The 23,658-nt window shown below is 39.5% G+C and overlaps 1 protein-coding gene across 6 annotated transcripts in view; it reads left to right on the plus strand.

The window, feature by feature from the left end:
* Positions 1 to 17,255, plus strand: part of ptpn3 (protein tyrosine phosphatase non-receptor type 3) — a 190,152-nt gene extending 172,897 nt beyond the window's left edge. For all 6 annotated transcript variants that reach the window (XR_009318150.1, XM_059012938.1, XM_034059035.3 and 3 more), the window contains 2 exons: positions 5,620 to 5,755; positions 14,277 to 17,255. Coding sequence is in view for 5 of the 6 variants with exons in the window: in XM_059012938.1 (XP_058868921.1) it covers positions 5,620 to 5,755; positions 14,277 to 14,354 (214 nt within the window). In the remaining variant the exon portion in view is untranslated. The remainder of the gene's footprint in view (positions 1 to 5,619; positions 5,756 to 14,276) is intronic.
* Positions 17,256 to 23,658: the final 6,403 nt, after the last annotated feature.

Genomic DNA, 23,658 nt, shown 5'->3' on the forward strand with positions numbered 1-23,658 from the left:
CAGAGATGTACCCTACTTAGCTCAATCCAGACGGTTGTCATGCTGATGCGCTGGGGAGGCCGCACTTTGGTTGATCCCCGGAGCCAGCATCGCAGCCGTCGTGTGTGCTGATGCGCCAGGGAGGCAAAATAAGCTGATCCCTGGAGCCAGCATTACACTTCAGCCATTAACACCAGACAGAAGGATATCTACATCATCATATGGAAGGAAACGTAAATGGATGGAGACACATATGGATCACATTAGTTTACTGTAAAGCTACGTCTTAGTTGGTGCTTATCTTGGCGAGAGCCGAGTTCAAATCAGCATGAAGTTTTAACATCTACTCTCGTGTAATGGAAATCTTGAATAGCAGAGGACCTAATACTGATCCCTGTGGTACACCACTGGTTACCTCGCTCCATTTTGAGGTTTCTCCTCTAATCAGTACTTTCTGTTTTCTACATGTTAACCACTCCCTAATCCATGTGCATGCATTTCCTTGAATCCCTACTGCGTTCAGTTTGAGAATTAATCTTTTATGCGGGACTTTGTCAAAAGCTTTCTGGAAATCTAAATAAACCATGTCGTATGCTTTGCAATTATCCATTGTCGACGTTGCATCCTCAAAAAAATCAAGCAGGTTAGTTAGACACGATCTCCCGTTCCTAAAACCATGCTGACTGTCTCCCAGGATATTGTTACCATATAGGTAATTTTCCATTTTAGATTATATTATAGTTTCCATAAGTTTACATATAATAGAAGTCAGGCTTATTGGTCTGTAGTTACCTGGTTCGGTTTTGTCTCCATTTTTGTGGATTGGTATTAAGTTTGCAATTTTCCAGTCTGTCAGTACAACCCGTGTCAAGAGACTGTTGCAAGATCTTGGTTAGCGGTTTGTAAATAACTTATTTCATTTCTTTGAGTGCTATTTGGAGGATCTCATCTGGCCCAGGGAATTTGTTTATTTTAAGAGCTCCTAGTCCCTGTAACACTTCTGCCTCTGTTATGCTAAAGTTATTTAAAACTGGATAGGAACAGGTCGACATGTGGGGCATGTTGTCCATGCCCTCCTTTGTAAAAACCTGTGAAAAGTAATCATTTAATATATTTGCTATTTATTTTTCTTCGTCTATGATTTTGGCATTTGTATCTCTTAGACACTCCATTAAGGGGGAGTGTTTAATTTTCCAAACACTCCCCCTTAATGGAGTTTCCAGCTCCCTTTTTATATCATGTGGCTGTTAGCTAATTTGGGAACAGCCACATTCACATGTATTTGGCAGGGATAGGAATTAACCCCATCCCTGCCAACCGCCACCACCAATACACAAACCACACTATCTACATGCAGAGCTCTGCCCTGCCACAATGACACATAACCTTTACGTGAGTTGTGCTTTTGTCAGACACTGTTCACTAAGACAAGACCAGCGTTCCGTCTAAGCTTTTTAGATACTGAGAAAGGGTCAATTATCAATGAGAAACCTTCAGCCACAGATTAACCCTTTTAATATATTATTTTTGTTGCATTATGCAATTTTGAAACAATATTCAAACACAAGTATCTCATTGTATCTTTTACAATTTACTTTAAATTTAAACAAGACTTTTATTGTGGCTCTGCCTATGATTCTGAATCATCCTCTGATTTTATATATACAGTGCCTTGCGAAAGTATTCGGCCCCCTTGAACTTTGCGACCTTTTGCCACATTTCAGGCTTCAAACATAAAGATATGAAACTGTAATTTTTTGTGAAGAATCAACAACAAGTGGGACACAATCATGAAGTGGAACGAAATTTATTGGATATTTCAAACTTTTTTAACAAATAAAAAACTGAAAAATTGGGCGTGCAAAATTATTCAGCCCCCTTAAGTTAATACTTTGTAGCGCCACCTTTTGCTGCGATTACAGCTGTAAGTCGCTTGGGGTATGTCTCTATCAGTTTTGCACATCAAGAGACTGAAATTTTTGCCCATTCCTCCTTGCAAAACAGCTCGAGCTCAGTGAGGTTGGATGGAGAGCATTTGTGAACAGCAGTTTTCAGTTCTTTCCACAGATTCTCGATTGGATTCAGGTCTGGACTTTGACTTGGCCATTCTAACACCTGGATATGTTTATTTGTGAACCATTCCATTGTAGATTTTGCTTTATGTTTTGGATCATTGTCTTGTTGGAAGACAAATCTCCGTCCCAGTCTCAGGTCTTTTGCAGACTCCATCAGGTTTTCTTCCAGAATGGTCCTGTATTTGGCTCCATCCATCTTCCCATCAATTTTAACCATCTTCCCTGTCCCTGCTGAAGAAAAGCAGGCCCAAACCATGATGCTGCCACCACCATGTTTGACAGTGGGGATGGTGTGTTCAGGGTGATGAGCTGTGTTGCTTTTACGCCAAACATAACGTTTTGCATTGTTGCCAAAAAGTTCGATTTTGGTTTCATCTGACCAGAGCAGCTTCTTCCACATGTTTGGTGTGTCTCCCAGGTGGCTTGTGGCAAACTGTAAACGACACTTTTTATGGATATCTTTAAGAAATGGCTTTCTTCTTGCCACTCTTCCATAAAGGCCAGATTTGTGCAATATACGACTGATTGTTGTCCTATGGACAGAGTCTCCCACCTCAGCTGTAGATCTCTGCAGTTCATCCAGAGTGATCATGGGCCTCTTGGCTGCTTCTCTGATCAGTCTTCTCCTTGTATGAGCTGAAAGTTTAGAGGGACGGCCAGGTCTTGGTAGATTTGCAGTGGTCTGATACTCCTTCCATTTCAATATTATCGCTTGCACAGTGCTCCTTGGGATGTTTAAAGCTTGGGCAATCTTTTTGTATCCAAATCCGGCTTTAAACTTCTCCACAACAGTATCTCGGACCTGCCTGGTGTGTTCCTTGTTCTTCATGATGCTCTCTGCGCTTTAAACGGACCTCTGAGACTATCACAGTGCAGGTGCATTTATACGGAGACTTGATTACACACAGGTGGATTCTATTTATCATCATTAGTCATTTAGGTCAACATTGGATCATTCAGAGATCCTCACTGAACTTCTGGAGAGAGTTTGCTGCACTGAAAGTAAAGGGGCTGAATAATTTTGCACGCCCAATTTTTCAGTTTTTTATTTGTTAAAAAAGTTTGAAATATCCAATAAATTTCGTTCCACTTCATGATTGTGTCCCACTTGTTGTTGATTCTTCACAAAAAATTACAGTTTCATATCTTTATGTTTGAAGCCTGAAATGTGGCAAAAGGTCGCAAAGTTCAAGGGGGCCGAATACTTTCGCAAGGCACTGTATATATATATATATATATATATATATATATATATATATATATATAATTTTTATGAAGTGCATCTTTACCTTTATGAAGCCTGTCTGAGATCTTATCATAAATGCAACCCTGTCAGTAGACTGCATGTTTAACTGGTGGCCTGCATATAATTGCTTTATACTACTGTATAAAACACTGGCGTCTGCACTGCCTTCAATTGTAACCATCTTTAGGGCTACTGATTTTCCATTTTTATTAAAGCCAAGACTTTTTTTAATAAAACTGATCAAGATTAATAAGTTTCTGGAATAGCAAGTAAAGCACCTGAAGACAATTCAGCCCTGTCATAATGTTTATAGACATCACTTGGCTCATTGCTAGCATTAAAATAAGCAGGTAAACCTAAAAATTATATTACAACAGTTCAGAAAACCAATGTCCAGCACTGTGAGAATCATATTTACAGTCTTCCACTGTAGTTCAGTCTACAAATGAAGGGGATTTGAAAAGACCTGCTTATCTTATTGCTGGCATTACAATAACTAGTCCCCCTGGGAATCCACGATAGAATCTGCAATGGGAAGAGTATTTTTTGCAAAATTCCGCAGCAATGACAGCACTGACTATTGGATGCCATTTTTTTAAATATACATAAAACATAACAATTCTTAAAATAAATTAAAAACAGTTATGGCCAAGACATAAGACATATATTTAATCGCATTAGTAATAATAACATTTGCCTAGCAGAATAAGATTGTAGTGGTGCACCTCGATTCAAATTATCATTGTTACATTTTACAAATGCACTGTTTTTCAAATGTGTACTAGACTTGGAGCATTTTTGTACAAATGTAACGTATTTTTAGAAACGTGTGTTGTGTGTTGTAATTTTAAAACGTATGCACATCAAGACAGCACATAGAAATAGTTTGGAAGCTGTGACAAGCACTTATGAATAGTGATAGGCGACACTGATTGGCTGATAAACTAGCTTTTATGTTGCTTTGACCAAGGCCACAATGTGAAAGTGCTACCATCAAATACCACAAAACAAACAGGAAAGTAATGATCTAACCATATACAAAAAACTTGTGTATTTCCATATATAATTAGAATGACATCTTTCAGGACCTGCAACATTGGGAGTACAAGTAAGGTCCTAATTGTTTTTCTCTGACCTTTCACATAGGAGTAACAGAACAACGCTCTGCTGTGAACATGCGACTAAACATGCAACTAAATCCTTTTGTAAAATAATAATAATAATAATAATAATAATAATAATAATAATAATAATAATAATAATAATCTTATTTCGTTCTTCAGTAGCCACTGTTTGTCTAGCCATGGTTATTGTCATAATCTTCTATCGTTTTAACAGAAGCTATGACGGTGAGTTATTGAAAGTACTGGACTGCATTTTTCATTTGTGAAAGTTATATCTTTTGCCGTTGTATTCGGTGCTAATTTAGATTTGTTTCCAGAGCTCACCGATGGCCTTAGGAATCTCTCCATGGCTGAACTAAAGCTCACACTGAAACCCCGCCACACATCTCACTATACAAATATCGTGTATGCGCTGTAGTGACATGTACAGTGATAGTAGGGAGCAAATGTTTGAGTTTTCGTTTTTTTTGCAAAAAATTGAAAATTCTGCAAGAGAGATCAAATTCCGTGATTTTTTTCGCGGAATCCTGGAGGGACTAAATTACAATAAGCAATATGAAACAGTTTAGTAACAGTCCAGCAATGTCATGAGAGAGTAAAACTGCAAAGTTCATGAGCAGCTCCGAGTAGCCCTCTCCATAGAGGCACAATCAGCAGACGCCTGCTTCGCACACCCTGAACTAGTAGATTCACTGGTGCCTGAACAACCTCTGCACGAATGTGACGTACATTTTTACAGGGAAATCAGAGAATTAGCTGCAAGACCGACGCAAATATGCTTATGTTATTGCTTTGCAAGATTGCTCTCAAAATGATGTTGGAGTCTCAATTGAGGTTGATATTTATGATAATAACTTGCGAAAGTTAGTAAACTGTGCAAAGGTTGTTGACAGTTAGTGCAAAAAATGCGCATATTTTAGACTTGGAGGGAACGCTGGACAAGACTGTTAGTAAAAGAATAATATAACACATTGTTTAGGTGCCAAAGGTCAAAGGTTGTGCATTGCTGTCTGGCTAATCATTCTGAAATGATTTCTCTCAAAAGGGTTAGTCATTCACTGATAAGTATTTTTTTCTACCATTCCCACATTTCTATTAGCATTTTTGTTTTGCTGCTGCTGTTCAATAACTCTGTTCCCACTTTGTACTACGGTGTAAATTAATGTTACATGTGATGCTGCTCGTTTCTCTGCAGCGCGGGAATCGGTCGAACTGGTGTCCTGGTTACCATGGAGACATCAGTGGAATTAATTGAAAAGAACCAACCCGTTTATCCGCTGGATATCGTTCGAACAATGAGGGACCAGAGAGCAATGATGGTGCAGACTGTGGTGAGTACCTGTCTGAACAGGCTTTAGAGGTTCCCTTTCAAGTATGAAATGTAAGCATTACCGAATGGGTATTTACCTCCTCAAGACCCAAAAAATTAATTATGCATATAGTGTGCACTACAGCCTGTTTTTAACATAGCACTGCGGCCTTGTGCCCCATGTGAAGCTGGCAGCATGAGATGCCCCTTCCAAGTCGGCTGACTTTGTGCTCTCTCCACAGGCTGCAATAGCTCCAGCTGGAGTTATTTTATTCAGGTTTTGGCTTCAGCCAAAATTACGAGATGGTTTGTATAATTTAAAGTAATTGTTATTCCTGTATTTTGTATGAGAGAAGTATTTTCTTTTCTCATTGTATTTTTCTGTAGTTTCAGAGAATAAGCGCAGGCTTGTCTGCAATGTGTGCTGCAGCACACCTGTAGTGAGAGCAGCTGCTGGGCTCAGCAGCACTGCACAGGACCAAGAAGCTGCTTCGGTTGTGGTTGCTTGCAATCCCCCCCATAGCATCTTGATGCCGTTTTGGTGACGGCTCTGCATCACCATTACGCGGGCTGTTAGTTCATTCGAACAAGCAGGCTTCCCTCAGTCTCGTGTGAGTATTGACCGAGTGGTTTTGCCAGTAACTTGCACAGGTGGGCATCCCTGCACAGTGCTACCTGCAGTAACTGTGAACTGGTGGACCGGTACCGAGATCACCGACCTGCTCCATTCCCAGTATTATACCGTACCGAACCGGGAAAGAGGCTACCACACTGGTACCGCATTGACCCGGTGCTAAAGTCATCGAATCAGTACCAAACCGATCTGGTTCCGACCCGCTATCAACCAGGGCTTACATCTCCGGTCCGGTACCAAGCCGGTCTTGAACAGCCCTGTTGCTGTCTTTTAAGCAGATTGAGGCAGCACCTATACAGTGTTACTGTACACTGCATTGCTACTTGCATAATGCCTGGGTTTTATCCCTGCAAGACATGCAAGGCCAGTCTACCTGTTGAGAACAAGCACAGCAAATGCTCTTCCTGCCTGGGGCCAGAGCACGCAAAGGAGGCACTAGTGAACTGCAGTTTCTCCAAGTTTTGTGCAAGTTTCTTCAAGTGCACTCTGGAAAAACGTCTCTCCCACAGCTCTACAGAGCGCTCTGTATCCCTGTCACAAAGACGTCCAGAGTGGGTGGCGTCAGACCAGAAGCAGGAAGGAATACAGAGACAGTGGTTGTGATGAGCTGAGTGCAATGGCTGCACTCAGCGTTTATTAACAAATAAAAAGGTTTTAAACGGTACACAAAACAGGACACGGCACTACACGCCAAAATAAAAAGACAAACAAAACGGACTATACAGTAAACGGACAGACACACAAACAAACACGGTGAGTTTTAAATAAACAAGTATCGTGCTGGTCCTACCAGCACGTAATAGCAATTGATATTTAAATGTATTTCTCCTTCTCTCTCACCCGTTCTCCACTCACCGAACACCTAACCCTGACTGAATGAAACGTGCATCTATATATACTGTTGTGCTGGGATTCAATTACTAATTAATTATTCACTTGAATCCCAGCACGTGAATTAATTCTGTGCAACCCCGTGCTCGCATATTATATTTTAAATGCACGTGCGTGATGTGCAATCCCGTGCCTAAATACAAATATACAATTTAAACACACGTGAAACACAGACCTGTTTATATCCCGTGTACCAATCTATACACCAACATTAACATACGCACGCATACATACAACATAGAACACACAAATGCACACAGGGGCGGGGCACTTTGCCACAATCCCTCACTCTTGCTCAGCGCTCTTCCACATCACCCTCTGGTAGACAGGTGGCTGCGCCCTCACCCCATGGCTCTGTGCCAGGGTGGACTGGACAATGCACCTGGGAAAGTAGCACATGCAGGAAGCCATCCTCACAGACTTCCTCATCCTTTGCCTCTCCTCCTCTGAGAGAGGAAAAAGAGTCGCCGTTCCAAGCAATCGGCTCTGGGCAGCAGTTTCCCACCAAGGAACGGTATTCGCAGAGTTACTGTGTGAATGTTCAGCAGTGCCTGTCCCCTTGGGGTCCCAGGGGGCTACGAGCACAGATTGGCAGCAGGATAACATGTTGTCCATCGGCACCTCTTGGGAGGTGGGCAAACAGAGCTGGCGTTCCCGTCTGAGGACGTGGAGTCAGACAGCACAACCCCTGCGGTTAATCTCTCCCTTTCGGCAGAGCTTCTAGAGGGCCACTGGTCTTGCAAGTGGCAGGGTTCGTACGGTCATGGAAATCCTTGAAAATTACGATTTGCAGTCCTGGAAATACCTGGGGAAAAAAAGAATAAATTGAAAAAGTCTTGGAAAAGTCATCGAAAAATTGCTGACAAAATGTTTAATATTATTTGCACTGCACTATATGTCAGACTGCCATTTAGTTTTCGCTGTCCGTTTCCTTGGCTACTTCTGCAGTTGCTAAGTAACGAACTTGCAACAAAGGCATATACGTCTTTTGCAAAGGGCAACACTAGGTTGTACAGTACGCATGGGTGAAAGTTTTCTGTCTGTAGACATAATTCCGTCAAAATGGCCTCGCCCAGGTTCATTCCTACGATTCGTTTAGAAATGCCAAAAAATCGTGGAAAACTGTAAAAAAATGTTTTCGTACGCACTTGATTTTTGTGACCTTTTTAGAGGTTTTTTTTTTTGTCTTGTTTAACTCTGACTTGACTGAGACCGTAGGTGCCTAACCCATAGGGCACAGGGGAGGCAAACTATATATTTTGCCCCTCCTACTTTAATCTCAGTATATACACAATATTATTCTATGTTTTCTTATGGTTTTGCGTAATAAAAAACAGAAAGTCATTCAGAAGACACCAGAACATTGATTTAAAATGAAGAAAAAAATCCACAATAAAACGCACACTCTCGCACTGAACGGCCCCAAGCACACACTCGCACTGAACGGCCCCATATTTTGCCGTATTCTACTACTGCTCTTAATTCGAACTGTTTTCTGTATCATGTAGCTGATTTTACTCTTAGTATATCCGTATTCACGTTTTTTGTAATTGCTCTTATTTGAAATCGTATCAATCAGCGTCAAACCAGCTTGAAGCCGAACTATGCTGAACAGCTCATATGTCTCAGCCACAATCTTCGTGGTTCTCATAAGTAGCGCACTGACGGAGTACAGCTAATGCTTTCCTAATGGGACCAGTTATCACTTATCTCTGCATATTGTACATTAGTAAAGTTATTAGATTTTTAATGATTAGCAAGGAAATTAGTTCCCAATTGTTTATTTGCAATACATTTAGACTTATTTTAAACCTGTTGTGACAGTGACATTTTTTTTATTTTAAATTATTAGTCTTTTATTTCACTTTTAATTCGGTCATTGAATGATGTATTTATTGTCTCATTGTTAGTGTGTGCGACTGATTTGTTCTAAGTTATGCACATACGTTTTTTTATAATTCATTTTATTACAGATATTTGTATATGATCAAAACTTGCAGTTGCATTTGATTATTTTCATTAAAAACGTTAATGTTGTCTTGTTAAACCGAAAACCGAACCAACAACCAAACTTTTAGAAGTGAAACCGAACCGAACCGTAACTGAAATTTCCATAACCGCACAGCCCTAATTTTTAAACTAGCAAGAGATGACTAGCAGCAGTTACATTGTTTTAAGCTATTGTATTGTGGGCAAACTTTGCCCTCTAACTCAGTGGACCATATTTAAAAGTAAGCACAAAAGGCAAACACCCAATTTCCTGGAGCAATAAGACCATTTTAATGGTATAAAACAATAATGCGATCCAAGTCATTATTTTATTACTATAACATCTCAAAAAGCTCTGCAAATGTACGTGTTATCTCTGTGGCGCAGGGTCTATGTGTATTGCTCAGATTTGTTCTTGTGACATTTTTCTAAGAGTGGCTTTTTCCTTGGCCTGCGAACATTAAGGCATTCACCATGCAATACTGAAATGGAAACCCCTGTCCCACTTGCAGGCAATTCACTTTAAATATATTTGGCAGTCAATCTCAGATTGTTATTAACCTTCCTCCATGGATGTCAAGTCTCAAGGTTTACCCGTGAAACTCAAGAGTTTTTCACAATTTTGAGAGAGTTTCACGGTTGTGCAATGGATTCTCATGTTTGTGCATAAGTTTGTTATTGTTTGCGAGGCTGCGAAACCCTTTATAGATGATACAGCGGTAAATCCAATACAACTGTCCAAGCATATTATTTCATTTTGGGAGAGAGGGTCACCGTGAAGAGGTGTACATTACCATTCTGTATTCCTGTAGCTGCTACGCAAACTCCCCCTTACTCCAAAGATAGAATTGCCTTCTTGTCTCAAACTGACGATTTGTCTGCGCGAGCCTTCTATGTTTCTGTACACACACATCATTACTCGTTGAAGGAGAAGCTGTCAGACCTGTCACTGTCTCGTTCACGCAGAAATTACCACAGAAATAATAATTATTATTTATTAATCCTGAGAGTCACTTTCATTGCTGTCACTTACTAGCAGTTCAGTATGCTCAAGCTGCTCATCATCTTCCTCAGCTTCAATGGCAATGACAGAGACCCAGCGTTTAATAGAGACCCAGAGTTTATTTACAGTATTTGCCAGCAGACCCGGCGCGTATTGGAGACAGGCGATTATTTGAGACCCGGCAATTATTTAAAGTTTTTTACGGTATATAAAGTGTTCAGATAACTTATCTAATTCAATTTGCTTACTCATTATTATTGATTTTGTACTGAAAAAATGCGTAAATTGAAAATAAAGTAAAAGTTAGGAAATATCATCTTGCAGTTAACAGGTTTCTACGATATTGTGTACGATATACTCACCTATTTCAAACTTTGCATATGATTCATATCAAATTAGCTTTATACTGGGCTTGTTTGTAATCGAATATCTCATAGCAAGCTCAAAGCAACCCATGAACACATATGAGTGAGTCTCAACAGGGCTGATGGACCACCCTGTAGTGTATGAACTATCCTTAAGACTGCCAAAAATACAGTTTTCACAGCGCCGTATTGCTGTATAACCGTAGAACTGTATAAAAACAATAGGCTATGTAATAATCGCAGACAGATGGACACACTGACAACGTTTCTCACATTTTTATATGGCAGCTTCACAATTGGGAGAATATATATTTTTCCCTCCATAATGAATTATAAAGTGCAATGGAAAATACTGTATAGTAACTGCATTTTTTAATTCTTTTGTGCAAACTCCATGGCCGAATATGTATTTAAGAAAAATAAAACCGTGCTCAATTCTTCTCAGTGCTGTGAAACAGCGGGCTGGAAATATCCGCTCCGCTCCAGCAACTACACTGCTGCGCTCCCCTGCTTCATATACAATTGGCTCTCTCTGTCCCCAACGCAGGGCCAGATTAACCAATATGCCAATAACAACATTCGCCATAATATACATAGAGTCCACAAAATATGGGTTAGCACCCCCGTCCTTTAATCCGGCCCTGCTCCTAGTAGCCCCTTATTGGCCCAGGAGACAGGTTTAAACCCTGATGCAGCTCCTAAGCAGCCAGCCGTGGAAATTGCCCAAGAACCAGGCACGGGGGACCTTATGGTATATCGAGCCTGTAGTTCTGGGTCTGGCCCCTGAACGGCTGCTTTTGAGCCATCTGGGTCTGTCCAATAGGTTTATTGACACCTTACAAAATGCCATAGCAGCATCCACACGGGTTTGTCGGTTTCGGCTGCCCATGAAGGACATTGTTCCTAGCTGGAGGTTAGACGTGATGCTCAATGCACTCTTGAAGCATCCATTTGAGCCTATGCATTCAGCTGAGCTGAACTATTTATCTCTCAAGTGACTGTTTGCTTGCTATCACCTCTGCAAAGTAGGTGAGCGAGATGCAGACATTCTACATAGCAAACGCCTGCCTAATTGTTTACAGAGGCCAGGACAAAGGTTACGCTCCATACCAATCCTGCCTTCCATGCCAACCATCTCTGGAATTGGAGGCTTCCTTACACCTCCTTTCCAGTCTGACAAGGAGCTGCAGCTCCATATGCTGTGGCCAGTGCGGGCCCTGGCATACAAAGTTGACAGGACGAAAAGTTGGAGGCAGTCAGAACAATGTTTTTGTCTGCTGTGGGACAAAGCCCCATGGTCAGCCCTGTCAAAGCAGAGGCTGTCCAAATGCACAGCAAACAGTCAGGACTGCTTATGCGCTGGCCAACTTGCCCCCTCCAGAAAGCTCACTGCCCATTCCTCCAGGGGCATGGTGACTTTGTGGGCTTTATTCCAGGGTGCATCTGTCAAGGACATTTGCAATGCAGCAGTGTGGGCTACTCCCCATACCTTTACTAGGTTCTACAGACTTAATGTCGTGGATCCTCAAAACCCTGGCTTTGGAACTAGTGTTAAGGGCGGCTTCTCAGTCAACCCTTACAACACAGGCATAGAGGTGAGTTTCTCCCTCAGTTTTTAGCCCTAGGTACTTGTTACTGGGGTCCTGAATGGTAACGCAGAAGGCAGCCTCAGCTTAGCCTTGTAGCATTCCGGTCGTGCAGCAATCTTGCCCTTGCGATGACTTGGGTATACTGACCCATTCAGTAATGGTTACACTTCGTACTTGAAAGGGAACGTTAGGTTATTATCATAACCCTGGTTCCCTGAAATAGAAATGTATCCATTAACAATCAAGTTTGCTGTGTCCTGATTGCAGCAGGCTTGAAGGAAAAATGACGCTGAGGTCTGAGCGCTGTCATTTTATGCCCTCGGGGGCGGGGCATGACTGCGTCACAGGCTCTGCGAGCAGCTTCGATATATTTTATTCAGGTTTCCGGTCTTTAGGCGGTAAATACCCATTTAGTAATGGTTACATTTCTATTTCAGGGAACCATGGTTATGATAATAACCTAACGTAATTCAACTTGCTCACCTTGTCTTTTATTGATGGGAATTATTGAGTGTGCACATCCAGCTGAAAATTCACTGTGGTTAAATTAATGTCAAGCCTGTTTATTTATTTTTTAAAACAGCTGGGTGTTTTAAAAAAAGCACCTGTTGCCTTGGGTTGACACAGCAGACACATTTTGTCTGTATGGATATTGACACATTTTTAATCATCTGCTTAGCCTTATAAAGCCAGCAATTTTCCATTATACACTGGCAACTTTGGTGTTTGCCACAGTCCTAGTTCTGGGGCCTGAATCTTATACAATTATACCTGCTTGCTTCTGAGTTAGCACCATATTAGTCTATAGGAGGACATAACAATCATTAAGTGGGGAGTGGGTATTGAAAATTAACCACAATGTCCTTTTGTTTTATGGGAACAAAACACAGTAACGTGTTGCAGCATTTTTTGTGAAACTACTAAGTGTGTTGTACCAGGCCTACATTTTTGTGGAACTGTGTCATAACTCACTTTTGTGCAACAGTGTGTGCACTGCCATTTATGACACTGCCGGTATTACTATGAGCTGGGAATCACTGGCTCTCTGACACCACCTGAGGGTAATGGTCCCTCAACGGCATGCTTAAAGCCAAGCAGAGAATAAGATCAATGGTCCTGCTGTCTGCATAAAGGCCTTTATTTTCAACACTTCTTTAGTCCAGTGTTGTTGAAGCTTGTTAAGCTTTCTCAGTAAATGCAACCAAGACTGATGCTGTCAATAGAATTTCCATTAATTTTATTTATTTATTTTTCTTCATTTCTGACATTTTTATATTTTTCAGCAGCAGTTATAACTGTGGAAAATAGAAGCTAGTCTTTGTAAGGATGACCCATAATGAAGAATATGTATAAACAACCCATGGCTAAAGAGCGTGTATTGTGTGTGCAGCATCTTGTACACAGGGAAGTGCGTTTTTAATGTTAAATTCTCTTCAGAGTTAAGGACAGTATATTATAAATTATTATTATTATTATTATTTATTTCTTAGCAGACGCCCTTATCCAGGGCGACTTACAATTGTTACAAGATATCACATTATACATTATTTCACATTATAGAGATATCACATTATTTTACATACAATTACCCATTTTTACAGTTGGGTTTTTTTACTGGAGCAATCTAGGTAAAGTACCTTGCTCAAGGGTACAACAGCAGTGTCCCCCACTGGGGATTGAACCCACAACCCTCCGGTCAAGAGTCCAGAGCCCTAACCACTACTCCACACTGCTGCCCTACTAAATAAATAACCCTAACCCTGATTTCACAACACCCTGAATGCACTCTTCAGATTTCATAAGGATCTAAATTCTGGGTTTTTCTCTCTGCAACATATCTTGTGTGTCTATGTCCATGGAGTTACGTGAAACATTTTATTGCCATAAGTCATTCTTCCACATTTTAAAATAAAATAGTTCCTTGTTTACTATACTTCATCGGGCATCATAAAGTAGCCTGCTGAAGAAGATTTTTCATAATACTGCTAATACCTGCTTCCCCTAAACAGTGACCTGTGCAAGTATAACAGCTATATAGTAATCTTGCTTCTGTGTTGTTCTGTTTGTCACAGGGTCAGTACCGGTTTGTGTGTGAAGCTATCCTGCGCGTCTATGAGGAAGGGTTGACGAAGCTTCAAGATTCCAGTTAGTGCTGATACTGATGAAGAAGCAGCAGCAGACTAGGGGATTAATCGCTACTCCTGTGAATTTCAATCAGAGAAGGGTCCTCACTGATTCTAATTACCATCGGGGATCAGCAACAGAAAGAGAGAGAGAGAGAGAGAGACGGTGATGACGTCTGAGCACATTTGAACTGTGGCACTTTAAACACATTGGGAGGATCACTACTAAAGTGTGTGTATGTGTGCGTGTGCGTGTGCGTGTGTGTGTGTGTGTGTGCGTGCGTGTGTGTGTGTGTATATAAAATATATATATATATATATATATATATATATATATATATATGTGTGTGTCTTGTAAGTTTCTTTTATTTTTGTACTACCTAAAAAAAAAAAAAAACAAGTACCAGACTGCTGTTGTCACAGTGTTTACTGTTGAAGTCCATTTGGACTTAAAAGGCAGTATTGTTTATGGGTGAGAAAAGAAAATAATTGGCTAAAGTGACCGGGGGGGGGGGGGGGGTTATGTAGTTACAGAACCTATAACAAAGCACTGCTGCTGTCCTTTTATTTGATTTTAATTTTTTTTAGACCAACACCAATTAATGCTGGAGTCGAGTATTATTTAAGGTCCTATGTTATAGCCTGTGTTTGTGAATCAGCCTATATGGTATTATAATATATAATTTCTTCTGTATCATTTCATGTGTATCATTTCTTCATTTATGATATGTATCTTTACTTTTCTACTTTATACTGCTGAAGACATAATGCTGCTATGCAGAATTTGAATTCTCTACATTATATTGCCTTTGAAGATGATAACATACAGGACTGATTTTTCTTGCTGCTTCTGCTGCTGAAATAGAAGTTTAAGCTTTTTCCCCCAATGGTGAGGAAAACATTTACAACTAATTGTTTGTTAATTTGTCTTTTTTTAATTATTATTATTTACTGGCAAAGGGTAGTGTTTTATACCAAACGGGGTAAACGGTCCAATGCACTTGTCTATCCAGTCCTTCTCCCCTCTGGTGACGCCTGACCTGTCTGTACATAGCAAACAAATCCGAATGGTCCTGTCTAGAGCTGGACCAGTAACCCGTATGTGGAAAGCTTGATATTGAAATGCTAATATGCAGCCACTTCAAAACTTTTAACCATTTGTTAAACAACACTAGTGCACCTCAGATGAGGAAAATCAAAACAAATAAAAAAACGTCTAGTAATGCTATACATTCAGTATGTAATAAGGGAATTGTTTGACCAATATGCACTAGGTTTAAAAGCTATTTACCCTAAATTGTCATTAGTGTATTTTTTTCTTTAACATCTACAACCATTTTTTTTTTAATAGCTTAAGACTTAATTGCATGCCTGAGTTGTTAATTTCTGCTTTGTTAATTTTATTGTGTGCATGTTTCATTTCTGAAAAGAAATTGTGCTAATGACAATCTGGAGTAAATAGCTTTGAGAATTCGTTCCTGATGGGGAAGGATAAATATTTCAATGTACAGAAGTACCCTGTCTTTTGAGATACCCTTTCTTTTATAAATATGTACAGAAAGCTTGTGCTGTATTTATTGCCAAAAAAACTACTTCTAAAAAAAAAAAGTTTAAGTAGAGAGCTTAACAAATAGGTTAACAAATATAAGTAAATTACTGTATTGTTTTGTTCAAATATAAATCCAGAGAAAATAGAGTGGGAAGAATTCTACTTTTTAAATGTATGCTTATATTCTTTCGTGTGTGTGTGTGTGTGTGTGTGTGTGTGTGTGTGTGTGTGTGTGTGTGTGTGTGTGTGTGTGTGTGTGTGTGTATCTGTGTATCCCTATCTGCCGTCACTTCCCTTCCCTAATACTGAGCTCAAGATGATTATGCGAGTAGTTTCGGTACGTGGTTAGGTAGACTGTTGGCTCGTGGAGATGGAAGCTCGTGACTGATAATCAAACAGGTATGTGTCCCCAGTGGACATTGCAGAAGGTCTTCTCGGTATGAAACTATAGGGCATGCTTACTATACTTTTGCTCCAGTGCAAAATGTTTTAATAGGAATAAAAGCTGTTACTGGGTCCATATTTGTAGAAGTCCAACTCTTACCTCATTGAAAGATTTGTGATTTTTAACACAAGAATAAACTTCAAACTTAAGAAACGGGCAGAAAAAGATCCGTGAATGTCAGACTACTGTATAATTAAATTCAGTTAAAGTTGAATGAAAAACTGAAGGGCTGTTGTTTGCACCAATAGTGTTTTTTATTTTATTTTTTTATTTTATTTATTTATTTTGCACTGGAACAAAACCTTTTTCTTTTACAAGCAATTACTGTAGGTCCTCCTTTTGTCTTGTACACAGTCACAGTCCAGATGCACAATGAGACTAAAAGCAGACTGCATCAAAAGGCTTTTTGCTTCTTGGTATTTATGGCAGTACAATGCAAACAATACATATGGGGTTTGTATTGTATTAAGCAAGTAAATACATTAAATGTAACAAATAAGAAAGGGGTTTCCCAGTTCACTTTCTTGATTTGTATTGATTCGTACTGAATAAATCTATCATTTTCATCATCTCCTATTTGCAATCTATGTGGTGGACTGCATGAATTTTAAGCTTCAGTAAAGGCTTGGAAAGAGGGGGGTGGTGATCGAGGGGGAAAGTATCATATTGTAAATAGAATGGCTTGTTGTGAATACTCTATGATACTGTATGGAAGAAGAATATATCTTCAGTTTATCAATTAAAGTACAACTTATTGTAAGTGGTGTATTTGAATTTGTAGTTTGGTGGAAAGTGCGTTTTTGCCAAACTGTTGTTAAGGGGATAACGCAATCATATTGCAATTAAACAAGACTTTGATTCTGGGAAGTGGATAGAAAAATGTATATTAAAGATTTGTGCTAATCAGGATTGTTACTACGATAAGTTACTCTCATCAACTTTTTCGCTTGAACTTATATGAAGCTTCTTTGTCACATACCGTGATTAGCACAAATCTTGGAATTCCTTACCTTAGGGTCCGCAAAATGAACTACATCCAGTTTGTGCACTTCTTGTGCACTGCAGTTATTAGAGCTGCACACAGTGACTTGAATGTGAGAGAGTGTGTGGCTGAGGTGCGGTCTTTCCTGCTGCACAGGTAGTGAACTAATAACTTACTGAGTAAAAGAAAATCTAAGTCGAGAAAAAAAAGGAAACCGTCTAAAGAAAAATGTGGAGGGACATGCGAGAATGAAGACATGCTAAAGACAACCTGTCCAAAAGCTCATAGCTCAGCACAGAAAGGATACATACAGCCCTTTTTCCTCATACAAGCCACTGTCTATGTCCATTTTTTTTCTGCTTATAGTTAGAGACCGAACTTATGCTGCAGTTCTATATGACTGCCATAGCTGTGCATTTACCAATATAGTCCTGTTGCCTTTAGTCTAGGTTTAACAGTGAATATTGAAAGATTTCAAAAAGTACATACGGCTGTTCAATGATGTATTTTGCTAGACATTTCTGTGAACTTAAGCCAAAAAACGGTGTTTGCTAAATTATATTCTTGTATTTACGCTGTCAAGCCACAATTTAATTGTAACATGTTGCTTGCTGCGTGGTTTTTTTTTTATTTATTTTTTTAATAGGAATAAAAACTGTTACTGTGTCCATATTAATAGATCTGTAACTTGTACCTCATTGAAAGGTTTGTGATTTTTATTTAGCAATACGCTTCATTATAATTGGAGGATTATGCAGTTAATTTTGAAAGGTGCTCCTCATTAACTATGCAACCTGTTTGGGCATTTTGAGTAGTCGTTTGTTTTATTAAATAGGATGATTGTTTGCTCAGGAACAGTCTACGAATGGGACTAATCTTGGACTGCCTTGTAACATTAGGCAGTCCTAGATTCATGCTATTCGGGGGTCTGTAAAATCAGCCTTAAATGTACCATAAAATTCAAATACAGCAAATTATACCTCCCATCCCAAAGAAAAAATGAATAAAAAATGTAATATTGTGAAAGTTCAAGCTTTTTCCTAAACCCATTCACAACCAAGGTCTTATGATAGTAGATGAGTGTTTAAGGAATGCCTTGGTTCTGAGGGGAAGACTCAATAACGTTGGTGTCCTGGCAATGCAGTTGGTTCAAACACGTGCTGTAGATTAAGAAGTGTCTGCAGTCATGTTGCACTATTGGGCCAGATTGCCGTACCATATGCAGAGATTACATTATGACTGCAGATAAGGTGTTATTCTTCCCTTCATTTAAAGGATTAATTCCTATCCGTGTGCATACCAGAGAGTGGGAGTGCTTTAGATTTGGTGTGGCAGTGTGGACTGATTTGAATGATAGTGGTTTATTTGTATACTGTATAATTACCCTGTGCTTGGAGAGGGTATAGTTAGACACCATGTTAGCTTACAATAGTCCATCTAAATGATTACTAGCAAAATCCGCAAACAGATGACTTACTGTATTTACATACTGCATTTCAGATATTTGTTTTTGTTGTTTGTTTTCAGTATTTAACAAAATGGAAAAAAATGCTGATACTTTGGGGTAGTTGGTAGAGCTGTCAGACATTTCAGTCTTCAATCTCTTTTTTAACTGCATTACAAGTACCAAGGACTAGCAGAAGTGCTGCGACATAGATTCATACATGTGTAGGGACAGAGAAGAAGGTTTTGCTTAGACAAAGCCCCCACCCCCTTCAAAGAACCAGAAAGAAAGTATAAATCCATATCGCTTACAAAAAAGCATAGTTAACAGTTGGCAATATGATGGACTCAAAGATAACATTGCTCAAACTATAGTATGATTAGCTAATTATTGTCACTAACTTTGTATTCGTTACGCAGTCATTCATGTGTTATGATATTAAAAGACCCATTGAGGGGTCCACAAGGAAGATAAATCTGCTTGAAGAATGATTTACATACAATACTGACAGTAACGGTAGCATGCATTTATACTAAAGCTTTAAGACATTCAACAAAACCCTTTTGATTGGGGAGCTGACTTTGCTGTGTATTTTACATTATTAACTGTAATTACTTTTAAATGTTTAAGAAAACATTTTTTTCCCTACAAGATATGTGCCAAAATAGTATGAAATGAGCTAATAAAGTATACATGTGATATGCCATATTAACAATGTCCTTTTAATTGTTTTACTAAGAAGTTGTTTTGATGAACCTTTACCCTGGTAAGATACTTCAGTTGAACTCAGTGAATGGACGGCTAGCTGGTTGCATGGAGGGGTGCTTCCTATATAGTTTAAAAGGGTTTGGGATGGAAAATGCCTCCTTCCAGACATCCTTTTTGTCTTGGAGGTCTGAACACAAAAAACATTTGTGTAATATATTTTATAGTACCTACTGTCTGAATTGTTTATTGCCTGGCCCACACAGGTGGAGAACACAGCAAAACATTTAGTTGCTGTGCCTTTCTGGATCATTACGGTTTTTAAGCAAAAAAAAACAGTTTTATCTCTGTTGTTTTTCCTTTGAACATTGTTCAATGCCACTGTAAAGATGTATATGCAAATAGGAAGAATAAGAATGCTAATAACTGATGATAATGATACATTGAGAGAAGATTAGTTTGTACTGATTTTGTATATTGAAAAATACTAGCTAACCTGTCCCAAATAATAATTAATGTTAATATTACGAAAAGGTAAATTATTGTTTGACAATGTTATCACACTTTTTTTTTTTTTTTATTTATTAATTTTTTTCCCCTGGATGAATGTAACACAATTTCTATAGATTTTTATATTGGTTTAAAAATAAGAATAATAATTATTCTAAAGAATTATAATGTTGATAATATTGACCTTTTATATTATAATTTCTTGGGTTATGGAATTGTTCTGTGAAGTCTTCAGGCAAAGCCTGCTTAGGCAATTGCATTTCTTGACATAAATGAGTTCTTAATATCCTGATTTAGTTAATAAGTGGTCGAAATAAAGCATTGTTTTGTTTTCATCTCATTGGAAATGATTTGTCTTAATGTGGTGCTAATGACCTTTTTACTTCCCCAGTGTACCATAGCGGGTCGACAATGTGTAGCTATTCCAGTTCAGGACTGTGTTCCAGTCTTGGTTTGTTTGACTGAACATTCCTAGCATCAATTAAATACTGAAGGAATGGGTTGGAACAAGGTCCTAGTCTGGTCTGCACCAGAGGAGCCACAGGTAGGATACTAATGTCATGGGAATAGTTGATTGCGTCTTTAGCTCTGCGTGTTCATATGGAGCCCTCTCTGTTGTAGTCTCTTCATCACACCTCCCATCCAGTAAACAAAAACTGCAGCAGTCCTGGTCAGTGCACCTTAACACAGACTCCATCAAAATGGGACCAAAGATGGTATTTTGAGTAATTGTTTAAAATTGCAATAAGAACAGCTCAGGTTTAAACAACTCATGACTCAATTTCAGTGTTCCCTGTGTTTAGCATTATGACATTTTGATTAAATATTACAAGATTACATTGATTAAAGATGGAGCTCATAAATGAGCAAAGTTGCTTGTGGGCCTGCATAGGATTTGATACAAATGGGTGAAAAAATAAGAATGTGGCAATAGACATTTACCTGTAGGCAAACTTACCATTTTTATAGACCCTTTACATGTGAAGGATGTTAACAGTTTTACTTTTTGCTTATGAAGTCGTGAACGGCCTTGGTCCTGCACCAATCTTTCAAATTATCCATGTGTTCCAGTTTCCCCTGATTCAGGCCCTTTAATTATTCTTATGCCCCGACTAGGGAGAATGTATCAGATATGCCCTGTCTTGTTTAAAAACAATGGGTTGCATTCATACAGCATGATTGATCTGTAAGGTGTGTGGAATTTTAACCAGGATTAGGGAACATGGGTGGAAACTGAGTAGAGATTTACACAAAGAATGGGGTGTGTATGGAATGAGTTAGGCGGACACATTGTTGACACTGAATCATTGTGATTCTTTAAGAGCCAACTAGAAGTTGGAGGATCAGTCAGCTTCTAGGAACCAGACAATTATCGATATGTTTCTGATGCTTAATTAAGTTACATTTAAGGGTATCCAAGTCGAGTCAAATTGTCTTGGTGTGGGCTTAGTGTAATACGTCTTATTTCAAATTCTGTTGCATATACCCTAATAACTACAATACTTTTTCGCTTTCCTTTTTTAAACCAGAAAAAGTGTATCATAAACTAAACATTCTTCATTTCAATACTAATTTTGTTGTATTTAGCATTTTAAAATGGGCACTTTCTTCTATATATACAAGATGAATGTATGAAAAGTATCTGCAGTGTGTGTTATCTAGGCACCCCACATCCATGAAACCAAAACCAAGACTAGCTATTAGATTAGATATTCAGACTCCCTGAACTTAAGAACTGAAATAATTGTAGAAACAGCTGATGAGTAGTCATGTAAATGAAGTCATTGAAGTGATGCCCAGCTGTTTGATAATCCCCACAAGGTGACGAGTCGCTTTCAATATAAAATAGCTTACAGTTAATTCAGTTCCATCTGTCCTTCTTGCAAGGCACTTTGCTTAACACACTCTTGCTTTTGAAATCTGTTTAGGGGCATGAAGACCAAACATGCACAATTAACACAACACGTTATTATTGCTAAGGAAGAAGTCTGTGACTCCTAGGTCTTTCAAAGGCAAGTGATGTTGGTGGACTTTACAAAGCTTTCTAGAATAATTGGCTTCACTAGGAGGTGGACCTGCAATAATAACTTGGTTCTTAGGTTATGTAACAGATTGCACAGTCTAACGCCATCAGTGGTCTTTCATGTGAGCTCTTATTTGCATGTTTTAATGTTTATCTACAATGCTTCATGGCAGGGGCATCATTTCAGAAAAATTCTGGGGCGGGCGGGTGCAAAGTTGTATCAACATTGATCAACAGGGGCATCAGTGTGGAGTAGTGGTTAAGGCTCTGGACTCTTGACCGGAGGGTCAAGGGTTCAATCCCAGGTGGGGGACACTGCTGCTGTACCATTGAGCAAGGTACTTTACCTAGATTGCTCCAGTAAAAACACGACTGTATAAATGGGTAATTGTATGTAAAAATAATGTGATATAATGTGAATCCTCGCTGTTTCACTTCAGAGGCTAGTTGAGCATACCGCAGTTTCTTCCTCTCATACGCCTCATCTACAGCATCCTCTCATGGCACTGTTAACTCTACCAGGAAAACAAGGCGTGCTGATCCAGACCACAAGACAATATCTGGTCGAAGGTTAGTGGTGGCAATCTCAGGTGGAAAAATAAACCGTTGACCAACATCTGCCAGCATTTTCCAGTCTCTAGCAGCTTCCAGTTGTCCTGGGCGAGGATTGGTTTTAACACCTTTTCTTGTTGGTTGCTCTCCTGGGCGGAGGAATGTTGTCTTTTGTGTGTAATGTTTTGATGGACCTGGTGGCAACTTATTGGTCATGTTACGCTTGTCTTCCAATGCTAAGGCCAAACATCACAGCACCTGGTCATGATGCCAAGTAAACCGTCCTTGGCTAAGTCTGCTAGGCTTAGGACACATCCCATTGGCCGACACCAGGACCATGGGCACTGACAGACAAACAACAAGCAATGAGAACAAACCAGGGCAGACAAACAAACAGTGTGTCACATGGTACAGAAATACATAAACAAAAGGTAAACAAACAATGGCGGAATACAGCGGGGAGGGAATAACACACACAGTATGAAAACACAAAACAGTAGATAAACACAAATACCACCTTGTGCCCGAACTCCCCACAGGCAAAGCACCACCCTTGATCCTCAAGGCCATCTAGGAGGTCCTCCAGTCTGCCATCCCACCGGGTCTGGAATGGGTGTGGAGTAGTGGTTAGGGCTCTGGACTCTTGACCGGAGGGTCATGGGTTCAATCCCCAGTGGGGGACACTGCTGCTGTACCCTTGAGCAAGGTACTTTACCTAGATTGCTCCAGTAAAAACCCAACTGTATAAATGGGTAATTGTATGTAAAAATAATGTGATAACTTGTAACAATTGTAAGTCGACCCTGGATAAGGGCGTCTGCTAATAAATAAATAATAATAATAATAATAATAATAATAATAATAATAGCAGATCCACTGGTCCATCTCACATGTCTCCAAACTGCTCCTGCTTGATGCTCGTGGATTCGATTGAATCCCGCTGCTGACCCCAATGTAGCGTTTTGCAGGTGACAGAAAACAGGGAGAGACGCTGGTTGCTTGTTCAAATCCTTTTGTCTTTATTTATCTGGACGCTCTTCCAGCACCCAGACCAGAGACCACAACTCATGACAGCAACACAGGATTCACATACAGGAACACAACAACCATGGCAACCAGCA

This window comes from Acipenser ruthenus, chromosome 3, assembly GCF_902713425.1.
Source record: "Acipenser ruthenus chromosome 3, fAciRut3.2 maternal haplotype, whole genome shotgun sequence".
NCBI classification, from domain to species: Eukaryota; Metazoa; Chordata; class Actinopteri; order Acipenseriformes; family Acipenseridae; genus Acipenser; species Acipenser ruthenus.